This window comes from Medicago sativa, chromosome 1 (genome assembly GCF_051527215.1).
Source record: "Medicago sativa cultivar Bolivia chromosome 1, Bolivia_mono, whole genome shotgun sequence".
NCBI classification, from domain to species: domain Eukaryota; kingdom Viridiplantae; phylum Streptophyta; class Magnoliopsida; order Fabales; family Fabaceae; genus Medicago; species Medicago sativa.
The window spans coordinates 84,200,043-84,221,610 of NC_140749.1; the positions used below are offsets into that span (position 1 = coordinate 84,200,043).

General features: G+C 33.1%; 3 protein-coding genes across 3 annotated transcripts; 2 read left to right on the forward strand and 1 right to left on the reverse strand.

Annotated features, from left to right (window-relative positions):
* The first annotated feature begins 5,939 nt into the window (after positions 1–5,939).
* On the forward strand, positions 5,940–7,994 carry ABCG8 (ABC-2 type transporter family protein). The gene has a single exon (XM_085739857.1). It carries the CDS (start codon positions 5,992–5,994, stop codon positions 7,819–7,821), a length of 1,830 nt encoding a protein of 609 aa, XP_085595983.1. The 5' UTR covers positions 5,940–5,991; the 3' UTR covers positions 7,822–7,994.
* Positions 7,995–9,837: 1,843 nt separating this feature from the next.
* On the reverse strand, positions 9,838–15,101 carry LOC146958347 (SPX domain-containing membrane protein At4g22990-like). Its single transcript, XM_085739855.1, has 11 exons — positions 14,992–15,101; positions 14,555–14,609; positions 14,316–14,436; positions 13,784–14,098; positions 13,595–13,699; positions 13,003–13,457; positions 12,558–12,859; positions 12,192–12,367; positions 11,442–11,632; positions 10,881–11,014; positions 9,838–10,545 (listed from the first exon to the last, which is right to left on the reverse strand). The coding sequence occupies exons 2-11, from the start codon at positions 14,605–14,607 to the stop codon at positions 10,307–10,309; spliced, it is 2,091 nt and encodes a 696-aa protein (XP_085595981.1). The 5' UTR covers positions 14,608–14,609; positions 14,992–15,101; the 3' UTR covers positions 9,838–10,306.
* Positions 15,102–16,656: 1,555 nt separating this feature from the next.
* Positions 16,657–21,126, forward strand: LOC146958348 (Pentatricopeptide repeat (PPR) superfamily protein). The gene is made up of 3 exons (XM_085739858.1): positions 16,657–19,463; positions 20,439–20,484; positions 20,626–21,126. The coding sequence occupies exons 1-3, from the start codon at positions 16,826–16,828 to the stop codon at positions 20,687–20,689; spliced, it is 2,748 nt and encodes a 915-aa protein (XP_085595984.1). The 5' UTR covers positions 16,657–16,825; the 3' UTR covers positions 20,690–21,126.
* The last annotated feature ends 442 nt before the right edge of the window (positions 21,127–21,568 follow it).

Sequence of the window (21,568 nt, forward strand, 5' to 3'; positions counted from 1 at the left end):
TCACCATGAGATACTCTCAAATAAAAAATTTGTTGTTCACACATAATGTTTGGCTGAAACACACCAGTAAAATACCGAAATACCCCATCGACAGTTAACTGTCGTGAAAGTTAACCGGCGTTAGTTAACTAGCCTGAAACTTTGGCAGTTAACTGCCGCGGACATTCAAACATGAAATTGTCATTATTAATATTTATTGATTTTGATTGGCCACAGAGATTTCAAATGACAAAGACGTTTTAGTTTTTTTAATTAATAGTATTTATTGAAAATGAATTAAGAAATTGAATTGAAGATAGAATTGGTTTACGATATAGTGGACTTGGGAGCATTTGTCTTTTTTTTTAAATTACTAATTTACTACTATTAAATCTTAGTTTTTTTTTTTAAGGATTCTATTAAATCTTAGTTATTACTCGTTTTTTTTCTTAACTATTAGTTTTTGTAATTAGACACTTGGGCTACTATTGACAGAAATCATATCTTTTTCTTTTAATAATAATTATGTTTTTTTTTGACAAATTTTAAAATAATTATTTAAATAGTAGTATCTGCCATTTATCCTCCTGCATTCTTGGAGGGTTAAAAGAGTAACCATCGATACCGTGAAGAAATTAAAAGCCCAAACCCAACATTTATTCTCCATGATGGGAGATGGAAAATGGGCCAACAGTATTTGGAGATGCTAGCTATACCACTAAGTGTCAGTAGATACACCCACCCCTTCTGGAGTTTATTCCAAGATTCCCCATCCCTCACCCACCTTTCCCTGCACATACTATCCTAGTCCTGCCAGCCACCCTTTGTTTTTTTACTTATAAACTAGACCTTAACTCGAGCGAAGAGAATCAGTTATATTGGAGGTTCATATATTATGTTCAATTTCAAGATATAAATATGTTTAAGTAAATATTTTGAGATTCCATTAAGTGATATTTCTACATGTTTATATATATTTGTTATACATATTATTTTCCATAGATGAATGGCATTAAAAACTATGGACCTCGCATTATTATTGATCTTTAGCCATTTTTGAAAGAAATTAGTTTGGTTGTTGGGACTCGAATTTTGTCAACAAAAAAAAAAGGACTTGAATTTTGTTTTGTTAGCACCGTTTTGTTTTTTGAATTTTTTTTTTTTGGTACAATGTTTTTGAAATTTCTATATGTATCATTAGTGTTAGTATTGATCTCATATTATGGACGAGATATATCCCAACTCATGATTTTTTTTTTCCATCTGTATTATCTTATTTTAAGCATTTAAATGAATGAAAATGATTTTACATTATTTAAACTATGAGATTTTAAATAGAATTAAAAGACTTGTCAAAAAAAAAAATAGAATTAAAAGAATCGCATAAAAATATGGTATTTTGTATTGTTAAAATGAGAGATTTATTTATGTAATATGGAACAAAAGTAAAAGGGGGTCAGTCGACCAACGGAGGTCATGGTCCCCAATTTTTTCTTTAAATTTAGGGTTAAATATGTTTTTGGTCCCTATAAATATACCAACTTTTCGTTTTAATCCCTCTAAAATTTTCCTTCAACTTTTAGTCCCTATAAAATTTTCGATCACTACTTTTGGTCCCTATTTTTAAGTTAATTTTGGTATTTTTTAATGAAATTGTGCAGGAATGTGTAGAATATTGTAAAAAAAATTTCCCCAAGAAATTAGAATTTTTTAACAAAACATAAATTAATTATGAATTTTTAACCGTCAAACATATAAAAATTCATATTAAATACATGTTTTGTTAAAAAATTCTAATTTTTTTTGGGAGAGATTCTTATAATATTATGAATTTTTCTGCAAAATTTTATTCAAAAATATGTATTCTACATATGAGTTTACTTTAAAAGAGGAACCAAAAGTGAAGATGGAAAATTTTTTAGGGACTAAAAGTTTAAGAAAAATTTTAGAGGGACTAAAACGAAAAGTTAGTATATTTATAGGGACCAAAAACATATTTAACCCTTAAATTTATTATTAATATGCTATCATTTTTTTTGAAGGAATGCTATTATGCCCCCGTGAGCTTAGCTCAGTTGGTTAGGACAATGCATAAAATATGCAAGGTCCATGGTTCAAACCCTGGCCACTATAAAAAAAGAAGGAATGCTATCATTTTTTTTATCTCTATACTTTTCATGTGAACTTTATATGATATTGTAAAGTGAGTCTTTTTTTTTTTTGACAGAAATTGTAAAGTGAGTCTTAAACACTTAAATTTGTACTATTAAGAATATCAATTATAGCCAAGTAAAATATAAACCAAGTATGAGGATTAATTTATTAAAAACTCAATTGTCTATCGTTTGTTTAGACTCGTGATTTTTCTATTTGAGACAAGAGTCAATCGGAATACGAGTTGCAATTGTGAAACTATGCAAGTGCAACAAGACCTTTTTTTTAACAAAAAACCTCAAAATTTGTTAATAATATATTTTCTTTGACTTGTTTGATCAAGTCGTTATTTATCTTACAAAGAGATGTTAACAATACCAAGAGTAAGAAAGTATTTTTTTGTTTACTTTTCACAAGTTACAATCATTGGACAATGGAATTTTGAAGTCTTATTGTAGTCATTTTAAACATGCATTGAAATATATTGAACAATCTGATATTGATGAGAATGCTTTATTTGTGGAGTTACAATTACTAAGTGAAAAGTTGCATAGATAAAAAGAAAAAAAAGAAGACATTGATATATTAAGATTTTTGAAAGACTTATATTGTTTTCCTAGTACACATGTAGAATTTTATCGACTATTTATGCGTTATTTGTTTCTGCAGAAATAGTTTTTTCAAAATTGGAATTGCTTGAGTCTTACTTGTAGTCTACCATGTTTACAAAAAAAAAAACTTAATGAATTAACACTGATAGCAATTGATAATGATCTTTTGGAAACAATCCAGCATGAAGACTTGGTTGATGACTTTGCATCAAAAAGTGTTAAAAGATTAATTCTTGAAGTGGTTAGAAAATTGATATTAACTTTTTTTTTTTTTGAAGGAAAGAAGATTGATATTAACTTAAAAGTTATATTTTAATATTATTGAATAGAACATGATTCTTTTAGATGTTTTTGATTTTAATTACTAGTTTTTGATGTTATTGATCTTATTTACTAGTTTTTTTTTTTTATGTTATTTACGGTTTAAATAAATTATAGATCTTTTTGAGTTGTTTGGTACTTTTTTTTATTACAGGACCAAATTTTAATATTAGAACACAACTTTCAAATCATTTAAGACAACCCTAAGATGTCGTCCACTATTAAATTAGTTGAGACCTGACCCATTGCTATTGTGCAACTTGTATTTCACGTGATTGTTAGTTGTTCTCGCCGTGTTCAAGTAGAAAATTATGTTTTTAGGCTACTTGATCGGATTACTTTAAAATTTGACTAGAAAATCATAACAAAAAATCACGAAATATGACTCTTCTAGAAGGACTTTGTACGGAATTCCACCCTTAAAAATTTAAAATTCCATCGTTTAGATTTATTTTTCTTTTTTTTTTTTGAATTTTTTGACATTCTCAAAAAAATAAGATAAACAAATTTTTTTGGTGGTATTTTATATTTTATTTGATAGTTTTTTTATGATTTTTCACTTTATTTTTTTGGTTGTTTTAAAAAACAAAATTCACAATTATTGAATGAAAGGAGGTTTTGATTATTGCTTATATATAAATATATTTCGGATTACATATTTTGAACCGTATTTTTTGTTCACATTATACAATTCAAACACGTAAAATGAAAAATTTAAAAGGCGCCTAAGAAGTGATTAGTGTGGAAAAAGAAATTTCTCAAAATTAACATTTCCCATCAAAGAAGATAAGTGATGGGCCAAATGTCATTTCAGATTCGTCCCTTTGTTTGGTTCGAAACTATTGAGTTCTACAACCTGCATTACTATTTTTTCATAACCATACCCCATCATTTGACTTTTTCTTTTTGTCATTCATAAATAATTTGATTCATTTTGTAAAAAAATAAAAATATATTTACATTTGATTTTTTTTAAATTGATTATATATGTTTTTTTATATACGAAAATAGTTTAGGTGAGTTGGGCTTCCACGACCCAACAAAATCAGGACAGATTGACAATCAAAGTTGAATCTACAACTTTACGGGTTTATTAATAAATTGAATTAAATGAAGCATATAGGATCAATTTACCTTGCTCTACAACTTCAATATTTGTATGCATCAAATTACCTTGCTCTACGATTTTAGGATCAAATTGACGACTCACACAAATAAATTTAATTTAAGTTTTAAAATTAAAAAGGTAATAAACTTAAGGTTTATGATTCACTATTTTCATATCACTCTTAGGTGGTTGAAGCCACCTTACTCTTATATGGGTAAGGTTTTTTGAGGAGATTATATGGGTAAGTATCATAATTATTTTTTCTTTCTCTAACAAAGTAACAATCACCCTTAATATATCCATGACCATTTAACTAGTTAAGAAAATTCAAAATGAAAATGTTTGATCCAATTTAATTCATTCAAAGGGGACGCAATTGTGGAATTTTTTTTTGTCTGCCCTATAATGAAAAAAAAATTCTAAATTTGCCCTACATGAAAAAGAAAGTCTAAAACTACCATACTTTTTCTCTTTCTCTTTATTCCCCGCAAAACAGGTTTGGGGGGTGTCCTTCCCAGCAATTTCATTTTGGGGGGAAGACCTTGTTTTTTTGTCTTATTATGGGGGAAGAACATAATAAGACAAAAAAAAAATTCCGCAATTGTGTATTGTCACGGAGGACGAGGCTACAGATCCTAATGAAATGCCAAACATAATTCCCTCATTTACAGAATAAAAATAGAACTTTTGGTACCATTAAAAAATGTAAATAGAATACAAGAGTGTAAAATAAATGAAGAGGAGATGTTATTGATTCTTCAGCATGTTGTGACAAACACTCGAAATAACAAAGCATATAAACAGACAAAAAATGGAGATTCATCGGTTGTGACTTTGAAACTGTGAGAGAACAGTACGTCCGTGAATAAGAGAACAACTTCTGCCAGCTTGATCAACTCTCAATTTAAGAATTAATACTCAAATTATGAACCGATCCGCATAAAAATGCCGAGCTACAATTAACTGCCGCATAAAAATGCCGAGCTACAATTAACTGCCCTAAGGTAAGTGAATGAACCTACAATTTTGCACAGGAGATCCATATTCAATATGATTAAGTTAGACATTAGGTCCATCTCATAATTATTATAACTCAAAATTAGAATTGCTAAATGGGTGTATGATACAAGAAAATAATGAGTTGTTAAATAAGTGTATGAAGTCAAAGATGCACATATATCATTGTTGTATTTATAAGAGAAATGATATTTGAACATCCATTTAGTGACAACTTTTGCAACAACTTTCTTTCTCATACTCATATTACTTTTTTACTTTATCTCTATTGCTATGGTTTCCGTGCCAATACCACTTTTTTCTTTGTAAAATATGGCTGTCAAATAAGTTGTCACCAAATTGGTTGTTCAAATAACACTCCTCTATTTATTAACACAAAAGGCTCACGGACTATATAAGTGCTGATTGCTTGTACTACAGTTTAATTCATGAATAATGTTACATAGACACCCTTTATTCTTATACACCCTTGTACACTCCATCTATTAGGAAGAGAAAAGAGGAGATGAAAGAGAAAGAGAAAATGTGTTTGTGTGGGGTTCACATATCCACGTGTCAGATTTTTGTGTAGGTGTCAGGATGTGTATTGTCACCTAAGGATGTCCATGTATCATAGCTCATAATTCTATGCATCACTACCCTAATAATGCAACCACCAAAAGGTACAATTCATTTTTAATTCCTCTATTTTTGTCTCTCTTTATCACCCACAACAACGTTATACTCTCCAACGCATGGAAACACTCATTGTTCCATATCCCACCAAAACCTTAATTTCACTCCAACTTCTCTCCCTTAGCTATGGAAAACCAACCATCACCACTTCCACCAAAAACATACAAACTAACAGCAACTTCAATCTCTTACTCCAAAAACCTACAAACAAACAACACCATCTTTGCACCATTTCTCTTCTTCAAACATTGTACACCAACCCCACCAAACTACATCCTCAAAGATGTTTCCCTCACAGCATACCCTTCTGAGATTCTTGCCATTGTTGGTCCAAGTGGTGCAGGGAAATCAACTCTTCTAGACATTCTTTCAGCTAGAAGATTACCCTTAAGTGGAACACTTTCCCTTAACTCTTCACCTATCAATAACCCTTCTACATTCAGAAAACTCTCTGCTTATGTTCCTCAACATGATGCATGTCTTCCTATGTTAACTGTTTCTGAAACTTTTGCTTTTTCTGCTTCTCTTCTTAAGCCTAAAACCATTGATATTGCTGCCATTGTTTCTTCTCTTTTAAATGAGCTTAGACTCACTCATTTGGCTAATACAAGGCTTAATCATGGTTTATCTGGTGGTGAATGTAGAAGGGTCTCTATTGGACTCAGTCTTCTTCATGATCCTGCTGTTTTGCTACTTGATGAACCTACTTCTGGTCTTGATAGTTCCTCTGCTTTCAAAGTCATGCAAACTCTCAAATCAACTTGTGTTACATATAACAGAACTATTGTTCTTTCCATTCACCAACCAAGTTTCAAGATTCTCTCTTGTATTGATAGAATCTTGCTTCTTTCAAAAGGAACTGTTGTTCATCATGGAAGCTTAGCTTCACTTCAATCATTCTTGCATTCAAAAGGGTTCACTGTCCCTCATCAGCTTAATGCATTGGAATATGCCATGGAAATATTAAACCAATTGAATGAGATTGAACCAATGATTACACCCCCAAGTTTACCTGAATCACCAGAAAATTCTGAATCTTCAATAGGTTGTGCTGTATCTGACAATATTGGAAGAGCTAAAGGTAAAAGCAGAGAGATCAGATACAAGAGTTCAAGGATTCATGAAATTTGTACACTTTTTAGAAGGTTTTGGAAGATCATATACAGAACAAAACAACTACTGTTAACAAACACTGCAGAAGCATTACTTGTTGGTCTTGTTTTAGGAACAATTTACATAAACATTGGGTTTGATAAAGAAGGGATTGAGAAAAGGTTTGGTCTTTTTGCATTCACTCTAACATTCCTCTTATCTTCCACAACTGAAACACTTCCAATTTTTATCAATGAGAGACCAATCTTGTTAAGAGAAACATCGAGTGGTGTTTATAGGCTATCATCTTATCTTATAGCAAATACACTTGTTTTCTTGCCATATTTGCTAGTAGTTGCTGTTATCTACTCTATTCCAGTTTACTTCTTAGTGGGTCTTTGTAGTTCTTGGCTATCTTTTGCTTACTTTGTTTTGGTCATTTGGGTCATAGTTCTTATGGCAAACTCATTTGTTCTGTTCTTGAGTTCTTTAGCACCAAACTACATTGCTGGAACTTCACTCATGACAGTGCTACTTGCAGCATTTTTTCTGTTCTCTGGATACTTTATCTCTAAGGATTGTTTACCTAAGTATTGGCTATTCATGCACTTCTTTTCTATGTACAAATATGCTCTTGATGCACTTCTTATCAATGAGTATTCTTGCTTAGCTACAAGGTGCATGATATGGTTTCAAGAGAATGATCAAGAGTGCATGATCACTGGTGGCGACGTGTTGCAGAAGAGAGGGCTCCATGAGGGACAGAGATGGACCAATGTGTATTTTTTGATTGGATTCTTTGTTTTTTACCGTGTGCTTTGTTTCTTGGTTTTACTTAGAAGGGTTTCAAGATCCAAAACTTGAAGGCTTAGAAGTGAAAAGGATAAGCATATAATTAAGAATTTTCTTCAATTCTGATCCTTACTTTTGTATGAACTGGTTTTGTTATTTCATCTGATTTTCTATAAAGTGTATAAATATCATGATCTGAAATACATGCATGCAGCCACAAACAAAGTTTGTTTCAAAGTTAGAAAGTTGACTATTTCTTCTCTCCTCTTTGGTTGTGATGTTAAATCTCATTAATTCTTTATTTGGAATATATGTTGTTTTGGATGATTTGGTATTATTATGGGATATTTCATTTTCTTGAGATACAAGTGGATAAGCAGTACTTAAGATTACGACGTCTCATATTTTATCACTATATGAATGAATCTACCACAGACATGCATTATAGTGAAAAGGTACACATTACTTACTAAATTCTTATTAATTTGTGAACCTACCTACTACTAACAAATCTAATATTAAAAGTTCCAACTAAAAAGAGATGACTGTGATATTAATTTATAGCTGGTATAAAGACATTGTTGATGGATATTATTATTATGTAAGTAGCTCTATAAGCAACTCTATGAACCTTGAGGTTTTACTTTAGATGAGATTAAATTCACCTAAATTTTTTTTCCATTAAAAAATAAGTTTTGATTGGGAAAATGAGAGGCCAAGAGTAGGAGGATCAGTAAGGTAGGCTCCATTTGATTATTGGGAGCTGATTTGGAGGGTTTGGTGGGTGAAAGTATATACAACAGAGAAATCCACATAGATATATCTTGGCCTATTCAATTGTTCCATTTGTTTAACTTGGTTCTGTTGGGGTCACGGGTCACGTTATAGTAGCAAAAGTGAGGGAAGAATCCAAAGCTGTCATCCTCATTCATTATGAAAGTGATTTTGTCACTTGGCTAAGTTGCTTGCAGCTGATCCATCTCTTGTCTGCTATGTCTGAGCTATATAATGTTTGTGTTCACGGGTTCTTCATTTGTGGTATCCCGTGAACTTGCTCATTTTTTGGGTTGAATGTTGCATTGCATGGAATCAACATGCCACTTTGAGTCTTAGTTACACATGTTGCAAAATTGCAGTTTTGATTAAGCTGCACACTTTTATATCGCGGTAAAATGCAGATAAATGTTGTCAATACGGCCACAATTGAGAATGCAACACCGTTGCATATACCTCAAAATGTGTTATATTGCGGCCAAAACTGCGGATCGCAACTTACTATGGTTACACATATAACATTAGACGAATGTGAGACAATTATAGTATAGAGAACAAGGATCATTGCTATTGCTGAAATTTGGGGTCTCCTCTTTATAAACTCTTCTCAAGAGTGCTATCTATCCGACGTGGGACTAAATCCACCCCTCAAAGCCAACACAAAGAAGGTGTTGGAGGCGGCAGTAAAGGCTAACCACAGGTCGCAATTTATGCGACCAGGGCCAGACCGCAATTAAGGCGGAATTTCCAACAGCTATCACTAAATGACTTTTCCAAATTTCCCTCGTGCAATAAATGACAAGTTTATGGGAGACTTATGAAAATGGGAACGTAGGAGAGAAACAGAGGATCCACTTAATTATGTGTAAATACATACAGTATTATAATACAGTGCATGTGACTAAACCAATAATTGAAAATTCAGAATCTATTAAAATAATAATGGACAAGATGTTAAAATTTTCGTAGAAGTTATTTTAATTAGTTGTGTATAAATTTTAGAACTTGTATTCATGCAATAATTCTTGGTAGAGTATACATGTATCCATATATATATGCTAGTGGCAGGCGTAAAAACAAAAAGGTCATGGGAAGAACATTACTCAAAATGAAATACTCTGGCAATGAATCTTAGCTTCAGATTTTATCTATATACTGCTGTTAAATATGTCCTTACTATGAACCTTATGCCTTTGGAGTATAAATAGTATTGTTAGATATGTTCTTTTTCTAGTTGGAGCATGTTAAATTAAATGTAAAACACAGATGCTTACAAATTTTATCTCCTTAATAGAGTCACCCACTTGATTTGAATTAGTCAAAGTTCAAGGACTTTCAAATAGCTAGATCTCGTGTCAAAAATTGATCTTAATATCAGGAATCCATTCCATTCAGCTAAGAATGTGCATTTGGACAACCTTACATGATTTAGGTAAAAGCTAGATGGTCTACTACGTGCATGTTTGGAATTATAGTGAGTTTGATAAAATCACAATAGCATTGCAATTTTGTTGAATCTTGACAATGTAATTTTTGCAAAAATCATGACGGCACACTGTAATTCTGCCAAAACCACCTTGAACTAACACATGCACCACTTTTGCTACCTTACCGAGCTTAAGGTCTTCATAGATCAAGAAAATAGAATGGACAAATGAACCAAGGGGTCAAAATTTTCTTAAAACATACATCAATGCATGATTTAAGGCTCAACTGACAAGCGAAGGAGACCAAGGTTGTGTCAAACAGCATTATCCTTTTCCATTGCAGCCAGCCACAGATATCAATATAGAGAATTGTAGGTATAGCATGTTGCAATGATAGAAAATATGCAAATGAAGAGGGAAGGAAGCAGGGTGATGTTTAGGAGCCTACTCACACCCATGTAGCCAGCAAGGGTAATAGTTGCATCAGCAATCACTCTTGCAATTGTTCCAGCCTCTGTAGATAGAAGCCCTCCATTATATGTTCCTCGAGAAAGCCTTGATGACATAACTCGTGACAGCAGCGATAAGTTGATGCCTGTATAATGCATGGATCATTGTCAAAGATCATAAAAATGAAGCTTAGTCCCTTTTTAGATGGAATCTCCAACTTAGTTCTAAAGTAAAAAAAAAAAAAAAATTGTCTCTAAAGTATGAAGGTAGTCATTTCAGTCTTTAAAGTATATGAAAATCCGTCATCTTAGTCCCTAGATCAAAGTGACAAATGTCATATGTTTTGGGAACTACTTAATATGTTCATATACGTTAGGTCTAAGTTGGAGAGAGTATGATACTCTCGAAGACTAAATTGAGGGTTTAATCAATTTCGTTCACTATCAAAAAGAGAAAAGCAAATCACAAGTAAAACCTTACCTTCCAGTACTTCAGCAGAAACAAACATAAGAAGACCTGAACAGATGTATTGTGGTACGGAGTATGGAATGATCACATGAAAGGCCGAGAGTATGCCAACTAAAACCATGATTTCTGATGCCAAAAGAATTTGCCTGCAAATAAATCGATAGAAAGGTGTGAAATTTTAGCTGTTTAAGGATAGTATTTCAATTTTTAACAATTTTAAAGTTCTTAATGCAACTTGTAAAAGAAAACTAAATTGAAAATCATAATCACTTGGCTCTTTCTATAGCTATATCTTTTTATAATGTATTGAAGTTCAAAATTTACTATCATGCTGCAGTCTACAAAATCCAAAGCAGCTTTTATGCTTGCAATCAAATTCAACAATTTTAAAGTTCTTAATGCAACCTGCAAAAGAAAACTAATTTGAAAATCATAATCACTTGGATCATTCTATAGCTATATCTTTTTATAATGTATTCAAGTTCAAAATTTACTATCATGCAGCATTCTACAAAATCCAAAGCAGCGTTTATGCTTGCAATCAAATGATACATGAGTTAAATTATATGTTACCTGTCGTCAAACATGTTGCTTATATAGCTTCCAACAATAATGTTTACAGGAAGAACTGTCAAGCCAAGGCCAGCAAGAAAAATGGCAACTGTGCTCGTTGACCAGTTAAAGTAGTATGTTGTGATGACACTAGATTCTGATAGTAAAATCTCCATTACATATTTGAGCATGAAGTATATCAACAACTGAACCTGAAGATGTTAAATAAATATGGTCAGAACCATTTGTCTCACCTTTAATTGCAACTTTGTGAATTGAAACATAAAACAAACAACACATCAAGAGTTCGCAGAACTTAAAAATCATCTATAATAATACTTAATGAGCTGGATGAGGAACTCCATAATCTCAAGAGGTACATGATGCGTAAATTGTCGTGTCAAAGTAGGAAGTGACCATCTTTCAATTTAGCATCACTCTCATGTTGTGTTTAAGCATATGAATTGCAGGTAAAATTGTTTTAAAGTTAAGCTAAAACTATACGTGTATATATATGAGTTTACTTCACAAGTTTTACTGCAGTGAAAAACTTAGTACATGGTTAAAAACAAATGGTAGTTTTATCACTTTCTACAATTGAGTTTTCTGCAATACAGGAGCATAGTCCGACTTTGACATTTTCACATAAAAAATAGTTTTCCATCTCAGCAATGACTTGAAACATATACATCTAAAGAAACCATTGGTGCTGGTCAATGAAATTCAACATCTAATGGATTGATAGTGAGACATTTAGAGTTGCTTACAAACCTTTACAGAAGGTGTAAGGAGTCTATATGCCGATCCAATTGAATTGGCTGGTAGACGAGATCCTTCTGGAGCTTCTCCACCATCATCATAATCCTGATCAGCCTCTTCATCTTCCTTATCCTCAGAACTAATTAGCAACGGTTGTTTTAGGCCTTTTTCAAGTGCGTTGTTGTCTACTGGTAAGGGAAAAAAGTGTCAATTTTGATTCCTTGTATTGAAGCTTTACAGAATGAATATAATAATTCAAGGATAATGCAGTTGTAGATGATTTTCTATAAAGATTAACAATGAAATTAGAGGAATGATACGGATTAACTATCTTGCAAGATTGCAAAAAAAAAGTAAAAATCATCAGTAGAGAGGTACCAGCATTAGATTTATTTGTTGCATGATTCTCTTCAAATTCACGAGAAGGTTCCACAAAAGAGATCCACAACCATATTAAATATACAAGCCAAGCAACAGTCATAACCCACCCTGGCAAAGTATCTTGATTAAATGTAATCTTGTAAATCTTAAAATTTGTCTGCAGTAAACCAGCTAATGCAGGACCACAAGCCATTCCAAGAGCGCTGGCACTAACAAAACCTGCCGATGCTTGCATGCGGATTTTTAAAGGCACACAATCGCTAATGTAGCGCCGGTTAACAGCTCTAGCAGAACCAAATCTGCAATCATAATACAATTGTGTAAACAAAATGAGGTTTTCATGCAATAATATTTATCTAAAGTGAAATGATAAGATACAATATCAAAACTTATGCTTTATTAAGTAATATTGAAAGAAAGCAAGAGATGGAGGACTATTTACCCACAGCAAAGACGGCCAATTAGGAGAATCCATATTGAATTAAGATCGTACGCTAAGGCATACATGGCATTTCCGAGAAAAAGAATTATGCTACTGAACACAAGAGGTTGGAAGTATGATTTATTTGACCATGCGCTGAAATATACGGACGAAAACAGCTGAGCAACGGCCATTGCACCGATCACAATACCACAAACCGTTGGTGCAGCCCCAAGGTACATAGAGTAATCATCTGCTGTAGGGACAATGATATACGTATTGACCATATACAGAAATGTGTTAGCCAAGTTTAATAGAAGAGACATAAAATGGTAGCTCTGATCATCAACAAGCTCATCAGTAGGTGCAGGCAGCTCTTCTTGCATAATGAGTGCATGTTGCCCCAAAAAGTGAAGGAAATTGGTTGAATGAGTTAACCTATCCACGGCTGCTCTTATCAAATCGATGACAGGATCCTGCACAAGTAAATATGATGGAATATCAACAAATGTTATTTTGCTTCTTCTTATCTTCGCTATCAAGGCTTGTTTGAAGATATTAAAAATAACATGACAAATTAAAATCAATGCCACAGAATAAATGTTAGGTAAACCTGAAGGGGAAGAGTAGGCTCATCATAAATTGATAAGTAGCTTCCTTGATGGTCCTGAAGTTCATTAAGGTTGCGAGATAAGGCTCCTACAACAGCTCCTAGACCCTGCAAGATACACACATGTTAGTTAATAAAGTAATTTATTTATTATCTATGTTATTAAACTTTGTGTTTGAACTAAACATTTACCACTTGCTTAAACACTTGTTGCAGCTGGGAATAAGGATGATTCGCACGAGTTTTAACGTAGTAATCAGTAAATCTATAGCCAAAGCGTTTGTCAAACTTCTTCAAGATCTTTCGCAAACCAACAGCATTTATCTCTACAAAGTTGAGAAGCTTCAAAAGATCTTGTCCCGCTGTTCTATAAGCTTCTCGCAGTTCAGACCTTTTGCTCATCATTTCAGGGTCTTGCTGAGCAGCATCCTGTTGTTTTCCGAGCCTTGCTATCCTGCTTGCCAAAAGCCCTTGTTGTTCCAACAGGAAAAGAACAGTCTTCTCAAGCTGAATTGTAACATAAAATTGATTCAAACCAATGTAACACACAACTAGAGAATAGTATAATGCATATATCATATCATAATAATTGCAACTACCCTTAGCTCACATATACTTACTAATCAGAATCTAAATTGAGAAGTTAAAATGTAACGCAACGAAAAAGGCGAAAAATACAAATAGTGAGTGACTCATGATTATGCAATGCACAAAGACAACAAACCTGAACATCTAGCATTCTTGAGAAATCCTTGAGTACAAACCGCCGATCTTGTGTTCCGAGTTCTATTTGTTGAGAATATTGCTTCACTCTTTTCTTCATTAGTTTGTAGTTTATGTAATATCTAAATCAAAACTGAAGATTATAAACATGCATGCGGAGAAATGAATCCGAAAATTGCCCGAAATGCGAAACTAAATTTGACTGGTTACACTCGACACATAGTGAGAGAACATACATACCCTTGCCATTCTTGAATTTGTCTTTCTTTCAACTTTTTCCCAAAAGCAACCATCTCTAATTGCAATAATCGAAACAAAATTAGTTAAAATGTTAACAATGCAAGAATTAAAGGATGTAGCTAGTTTGTATCGTATCCAATTTCGAATGTATAAATCAGCTTACTCAATTAAATACATGATTAAAATATTGATTACTTTCTTACTTGCAAAACAAGTTTCTTGAACGTACAAAAATGCAGAATAGTTGGATCCTATATTGACATGATTGGGAAAATGAAATGGTGTAAGAGAATTAGAAAAGATTGAAGGAGCGTAAGTTTTATGTTAATTATTCAATGGTGAAAAGAGTTTAGTACGGCATTGGGAGTAGCGAAAGAAAGAAATGAAGAAACAGAGCATATGCAATGCAATAATAAGAGAAATGAGGGAATGCTTACCAAAATGAATTACTGAAATTTTTTGTAAGCACGAATGATGATGATGAAGAGATGCGAAGCGAAGAAGAAGAGGGCGATTCAGTGAGAGAGAGAGAAATGGGAAAACTACATTCCAGATATATATCGTCTTAGTCGACTCACCTTTCCTTTTTTCGCTAGGTACGTAATATTCTCTTCTTAAAAAAATATTCTCTTCTTTATACTTACTTACTTGCTACTTCCAACTGAATCGATCTTTATCCACAGATTTAATATGTTTTTGTTCTTAATTTTACAAAAACAGAAAAATATGTTGTTTTTGTTCAAGAGAGTTTTAGGTTAAATATATTTTCCCTCCTTTATATTTTATTACTTAATATTCATTTTAGTTATTTATCTTTATCAACTATACTCCATCCGTTTCAAAATGAGTGTCGTTTTAGGTGTTTACACACATATTAAGAAATGCAATGATTAAAAGAAAGAGAATGATTATTTTATCAAATTATCCTTATTAACTATTGGTTAGTTTTAAAAGTAATACTTTGGAAGTAGTGTGCAGAGTATTAATTGGATAGTACAATTGAAAAGAAAAAATTATTATTGCATTGGAAACTAAAAGTGACATTCATTTTGAAACAAATTTTTTTGGCTAAAGCGACACTCATTTTAAAACGAAGGGAGTAGTACATAAACAAGTTTGAGAGTGTCGAGTGTTTTAAGTTGCTTAAAAATGTGACTGATTATAAATGAGAAACGAGCACATATTTTACAAGAAGTAATGATTTTAAGAACAACTTATGTTGTTTATTTTGGTAGAAACATGAAAAAGGTAAAGAATGACAAAATGAGAGGTGAGAGTTGTTTGAAAAGAAAAGTTGTAAAAGGATGACATTATGTGCAAAATTATTTCAATAAGGATACCTGGTCGATAAAGACTTTGAGTATAATTAGAAATAACACTCAACATTTAAGAACTCTACAAAAATAGTTCAACATTTAAGAAAGATAAAAGACTAACACAAATAAAAGATAAGTGACCAAAACAAATATTCATTAATGACGAAAAATATATATATTAAGACTACAATTTCAATGAGATTCGTTATGTAATTCTACATAAAATAAAATTTATGGATGTACCTAATTTAAATTTATCTCTCATAATTTTCTCACCACCTAATAATTCACTCAATGACAAAAAAATACTCCATCCGTTTCAAAATGAATGTCCGTTAAGATTTTACACACATATTAAGAAATGCATAATCAACGATTAGTTTGTTTTTCATTATTTGAAGGGTACAGTTGAAAAGAAAAAATTATTATTGCATTGAAAATTGAAAGTGACATTCATTTTGAAACAATTTTTTTTGGCTAAAATAACACTATTTTTTAAAAACGGGGGAGTTATTAATTTAATCAATGAAATTTTTCTATAGAGACAATAGTTCATTTGTTATAACGAGTTGAAATAACCAAAAAGACTAATTATCTCCGATATAAAAAATTCAATGACAATTTATGTATATATTTTGTTGTCAGAGATTGATTGGATAGCGTAAAAATTGTAGGACCAAATCAGATATTTGGTCTTCTTTTAATTAACATAATATATATAAAAAAAAAATCAAAATCCCCTAAAAATTAAAATAAAAAATTAAAAACAACATTTATAGAACAGTAAATGAAGACTTATTGTTATGGTTCTTATCCTTGATACAGAAATTGTGACTCAATTTTAATCTTTGCACAAAATAAACTTGAACAATTAGTCCCTTACACCATTCTTTTAGTATGTAGCATAGTGAAAACAAGGGTGTGTGCCTCCACGAAACAGTAGCATAGCATAAACATGCAAATGCTATGTAGCAAAACTGCTACTCACACTTTTTCACTGTCCCGCTTCCAAGAAACTTGTTCACGTGTTCTTTCATTCTGCAACTCAAACTCTCTCAAACAAGGAATATGCATTCACAGCCCCATAATCAAACTTGGTCTTCAACATGACTTATATTTAACCAACAATTTACTCTCTTTATATGCTAAAACCTTTGGAGTTCATCGAGCCCGCCACTTGTTCGATGAAATGCCTTACAGAGACGTCGTATCATGGACAACGATTCTGTCTTCACACACCAAGTCCAAGCATCATTCTGATGCCCTGCAGTTGTTTGATATGATGATAGGTTCTGGTGAGTATCCGAATGAGTTTACATTGTCTAGTGCTTTAAGGTCGTGTTTTGCTTTAGGGGAGTTTGAATGTGGGACGCAGATTCATGGTTCTGCTGTGAAGCTTGGGTTAGAGATGAATCGTTTCGTTGGAACTTCTTTGGTTGAATTTTATACAAAGTGTGGTTGTTGTAGTGTTGAAGCGTGGAAATTGCTTTCTTTGGTGAAGGATGGTGGTGATGTTGTGTCTTGGACAACAATGGTGTCTTCTTTGGTGGAAAATGGTAAATGGGGTGAAGCTTTTGAAATTTATGTCAAAATGATTGAATCGGGTGTTTATCCGAATGAGTTCACGTTTGTTAAACTATTAGGTGCAGTGTCTTCTTTTCTTGGTTTGGATTATGGGAAACTGCTGCATGCACATTTAATCATGTTTGGTGCTGAAATGAATTTGGTGTTGAAGACGGCTGTCGTTGATATGTATTCAAAATGCAGACGGATGGACGATGCTATTAAGGTTTCTAATCTGACACCTGAATATGATGTGTACTTATGGACCACCCTTATCTCTGGATTTACTCAAAATTTGCAGGTTAGAGAGGCTATCAGTGTTTTTCGTGATATGGAATTATCTGGCATCCTACCAAATAATTTTACGTATTCTAGTTTATTGAATGCTAGCTCCTCAATTTTATCATTGGACTTAGGGGAACAATTTCATTCGCGGGTTATCACTGTTGGACTTGAGGATGATCTTTATATAGGAAATGCACTGGTTGATATGTACATGAAATGCTCCCACATCACTACAAATGCTGTGAAAGTTTTTAGAGAGATAACATCACCAAATGTCATGTGTTGGACTTCTTTGATTGCTGGTTTTGCAGAAAAAAGATTAGAAGATTCTTTTCAGTTGTTTGCTGAGATGCAAGCAGCAGGAGTAAAACCGAATTCCTTTACAATGTCTGCCATTCTTGGAGCTTGCAGCAAAACGAAGTCTCTTGTTCCAACAACGATGCTCCATGGACATATCATAAAAACAAAAGTAGACATAGATATGGCTGTTGGGAATGCTCTTGTAGATACTTATGCTGGAGTGGGGATGACTGACGAGGCATGGTCTGTAATTGGTACAATGAATCTTAGAGATTCCATCACGTACACATGTTTAGCCGCAAGGCTAAACCAGAAGGGGCATCATGGAATGGCATTAAAAGTTTTGATTCACATGTGCAATGATGGGATTAAGATGGATGAATTTAGCTTGGCAAGTTTCTTATCAGCTGCAGCTGGCTTAGGCACTATGGAAACTGGAAAGCAGCTGCATTGTTATTCTGTCAAATCAGGCTTCCAGAGTCACTCAGTTTCAAACAGCTTAGTTCACTTGTACAGCAAATGTGGTAGTATTCACGATGCAAATAGAGCTTTTAAAGATATTAGTGAGCCAGATGCATTTTCATGGAACGGTTTGATATCTGGATTTTCTTGGAATGGTTTGATATCCCATGCTCTTTCTACTTTTGATGACATGAGGTTAGCAGGAGTTAAACCTGATTCTATAACACTGTTGTCGCTGATTTCTGCTTGCAGCCATGGCGGCTTATTAGAACTGGGTCTTGAGTATTTCCATTCTATGCAAAAAGAATACCATATAACCCCAAAACTAGATCACTACGTGTGTTTAGTTGATCTCCTTGGTAGAGGTGGTCGCCTAGAGGAAGCTATGGGAGTTATTGAAAAAATGCCTTTCAAGCCAGACTCTTTGATCTGTAAAACTTTATTAAATGCTTGCAATTTACATGGAAATGTTGCTCTAGGAGAAGATATGGCAAGGCGATGTCTTGAGCTTGATCCATCTGATCTTGCAATATATTTGTTGCTTGCAAACTTATATGACAACGCTGGACTCTCTGATTTTGGAGAGAAGACACGTCGGTTGATCAGAGAAAGAGGTTTAAGGAGAAGTCCTGGGCAGTGCTGGATGGAGATAAGAAGCAGAGTTCATCACTTCTCCGCAGGAGAGAAGATCAATGAAGACGAGATTACTGAAAAGCTGGAGTTTCTTATAACTGAATTTAGGAATAGGCGGTATCAATACCAAGAGAATGAAGATAAGTTTTACCACCCAGAGCAATTGGCAGTTGCATTTGGTGTTCTTAATGCACCATCTACGGCTCCAATACGTATATACAAGAATTCACTGATCTGCTCTCACTGCCATACTTTTATAATGCTTTCCACACAAGTGATTGGTAGGGAGATAATTGTGAGGGATAGGAAACGGTTCCATTTCTTTAAGGACGGACAATGTTCTTGCAGAGGTCACCTGTGATGCAGAAACATTTCCTTCGTTTTTGCTAAATATATTGCATGGACGATCCTAGAATTTGTGCGTCATTTATATTGTAGCAAGGTAAAGTGAAAATCAAACTATGGTCTGTATTAATCTAGCTGAAGGAAAGATAACAAATATTGTTGATGTTACATAAGTAAGCTAGTTTACCCTTGCAATTAAAACAGGTTCCATGCTATCACGGACTAGAAGGATTGCTGAGTCATATAACTGGAAAAATGTCATGTTATCTTGGAAAATAACAACTTTCCTTTTTGAACATGAAAAGAATTGGATGAGTAGAATTTTTGTAAATAATGAATTTAATTTCTTATATTATGTTGTTTTTAAATAAGAATTACTCAATCTCAAATTTTCATTTGCTTATTTTTTTTTTTACTCCAAGTGATGGATGAAGGAGAAGCGCATGCTCCATATTGTGAATTAGATCTAACTGGTTGTTTGTGCTTAGCATGTTGAAGGGTGAATTGTGTAATGATATCTTATTCCTTCTTGAGCACCTCAAGGTAGGTGACCTTTTGTGGTTTTTAACAAAAAAAATGCCAATACTCTGAGACTGAAATTATTCATTAACCAATATTCTTAGAAAACTCAAGATGTTATTGCTCTTTTAGGTGAAGATGTAAAAGCATCAGCTCCTAAGTTGAAGATTCATGTCACAATGTGAACTAGTTTATGGTTATCAGTTTTCCTATAAATATTGACATTAATAATGCTAGATAGAGGTAACAAGGAGCATATGGTGGCTGCAAAAGAAATAAAATAAAATAGATGCATGTTAATAAAATACTTTTGTTCAGCATATTTCCACATTTCAGACAGCACTTTCCCATCTGAGCATATTATGTGTTCTCTCCAACCCATCAATCTTATTATTTACACTAAATTAATATAGTTTGTAATTCCATGTTCATATTAATCATATGTTGTATTTCCATTATAGATATATTTTGTATCGCCCTTGTGAAAACGGATAATCAGGTTCTTGAGCTATTATTTTGAATAACATAATGATGTTCTTGTCCTACACTTGCAACATGATATTGTTGAGCATTCACATGTGTGAATTTCTTTTGGGTCTGTAATCCATGTGTTACTGTGTTAATCGTTGTGAAAATTCTACTTTTTTTATTATTATTTGGGACTGTTGATCTTGAAGCTTCCAAGCCTATTTCTTTAGTCCATGGAGGATGATCTTCAAATAAAAGGATAAAGGCAAGCAGTGGCGGTTTCTCCTTTCTGCAATCTCATTTTGTAGGGGTGTATTCACTCAACATTTGTTAAAATATTATTTGTCCTTTCTAAAGACTTGAATATTTTACTGAATATGACCATTTTTTGTGTTACAGAACAACGAGTTTGAACAGTTTGTCTAGTTTATCCATCGTGAATGGAAACTAAATTGAAGATTGCTGCTCTTAATAAGAATCATTTGCTTGGAATGCTTGACCCTCACTTTGACCTTTCTTTTTCCAACTCGGGGGATTGCCATTGAGTTTCCAACATCTTTCACATGCATTCCATGCATGTTTGCAGTGATCACACCAATGTTTGTTCGACTTCTTACTTTCATTGAAGTTTCTAGTAGCAAGATGCGAACATTTATATTATGAACTTCGAGATGAGTTACCCATCACGATTTTTTGTCCTGTCTCGTCTGTCCTTTATTCCTGAAAACATTTCATGAATAGTTGGTAGTGGTATCTTCCCCAATATTCTGCCACTCACTTCTTCAAGAATTTTATTCAACCCACAAAGAATTATAAAGACGTGATCATTTTCTTGCAATTTAGTAAATAGAACACTATTTTATACACACCTCTAATTGTCATCATAACAAAGATCCAATTCCTGTCATAGAATCATCATCTCATTATAATAAGTGGTTACATCTTCTTAATTGAGAATTTGAAAAGACGTGCTCCATGAATGATGCAAATCGTGCATGACAAGTAGCACAAACATGACAAGTGGAGGAGAATGCTTTGGAAGATGAAAGGATGTGATGATATACAGACTAAGACGAAACGGGGTGTTTCAAAGAGGCATTGGTTCTATACAGACGAACACATG

Coding starts and splice junctions, on each gene's coding strand:
- LOC146958348 (XM_085739858.1), top strand. CDS start 16,826: ATGCAAATGCTATGTAGCAAAACTGCTACTCACACTTTTTCACTGTCC. Junction 19,464..20,438: donor CGGACAATGTTCTTGCAGAG/GTCACCTGTGAT, acceptor TTTCCATTATAG/ATATATTTTGTATCGCCCTT. Junction 20,485..20,625: donor ACGGATAATCAGGTTCTTGA/GCTATTATTTTG, acceptor TCTACTTTTTTT/ATTATTATTTGGGACTGTTG.
- LOC146958347 (XM_085739855.1), bottom strand. CDS start 14,607: ATGGTTGCTTTTGGGAAAAAGTTGAAAGAAAGACAAATTCAAGAATGG. Junction 14,099..14,315: donor CAAGAATGCTAGATGTTCAG/GTTTGTTGTCTT, acceptor GTTACAATTCAG/CTTGAGAAGACTGTTCTTTT. Junction 13,458..13,594: donor AGCCTACTCTTCCCCTTCAG/GTTTACCTAACA, acceptor TTACTTGTGCAG/GATCCTGTCATCGATTTGAT.
- ABCG8 (XM_085739857.1), top strand. CDS start 5,992: ATGGAAAACCAACCATCACCACTTCCACCAAAAACATACAAACTAACA.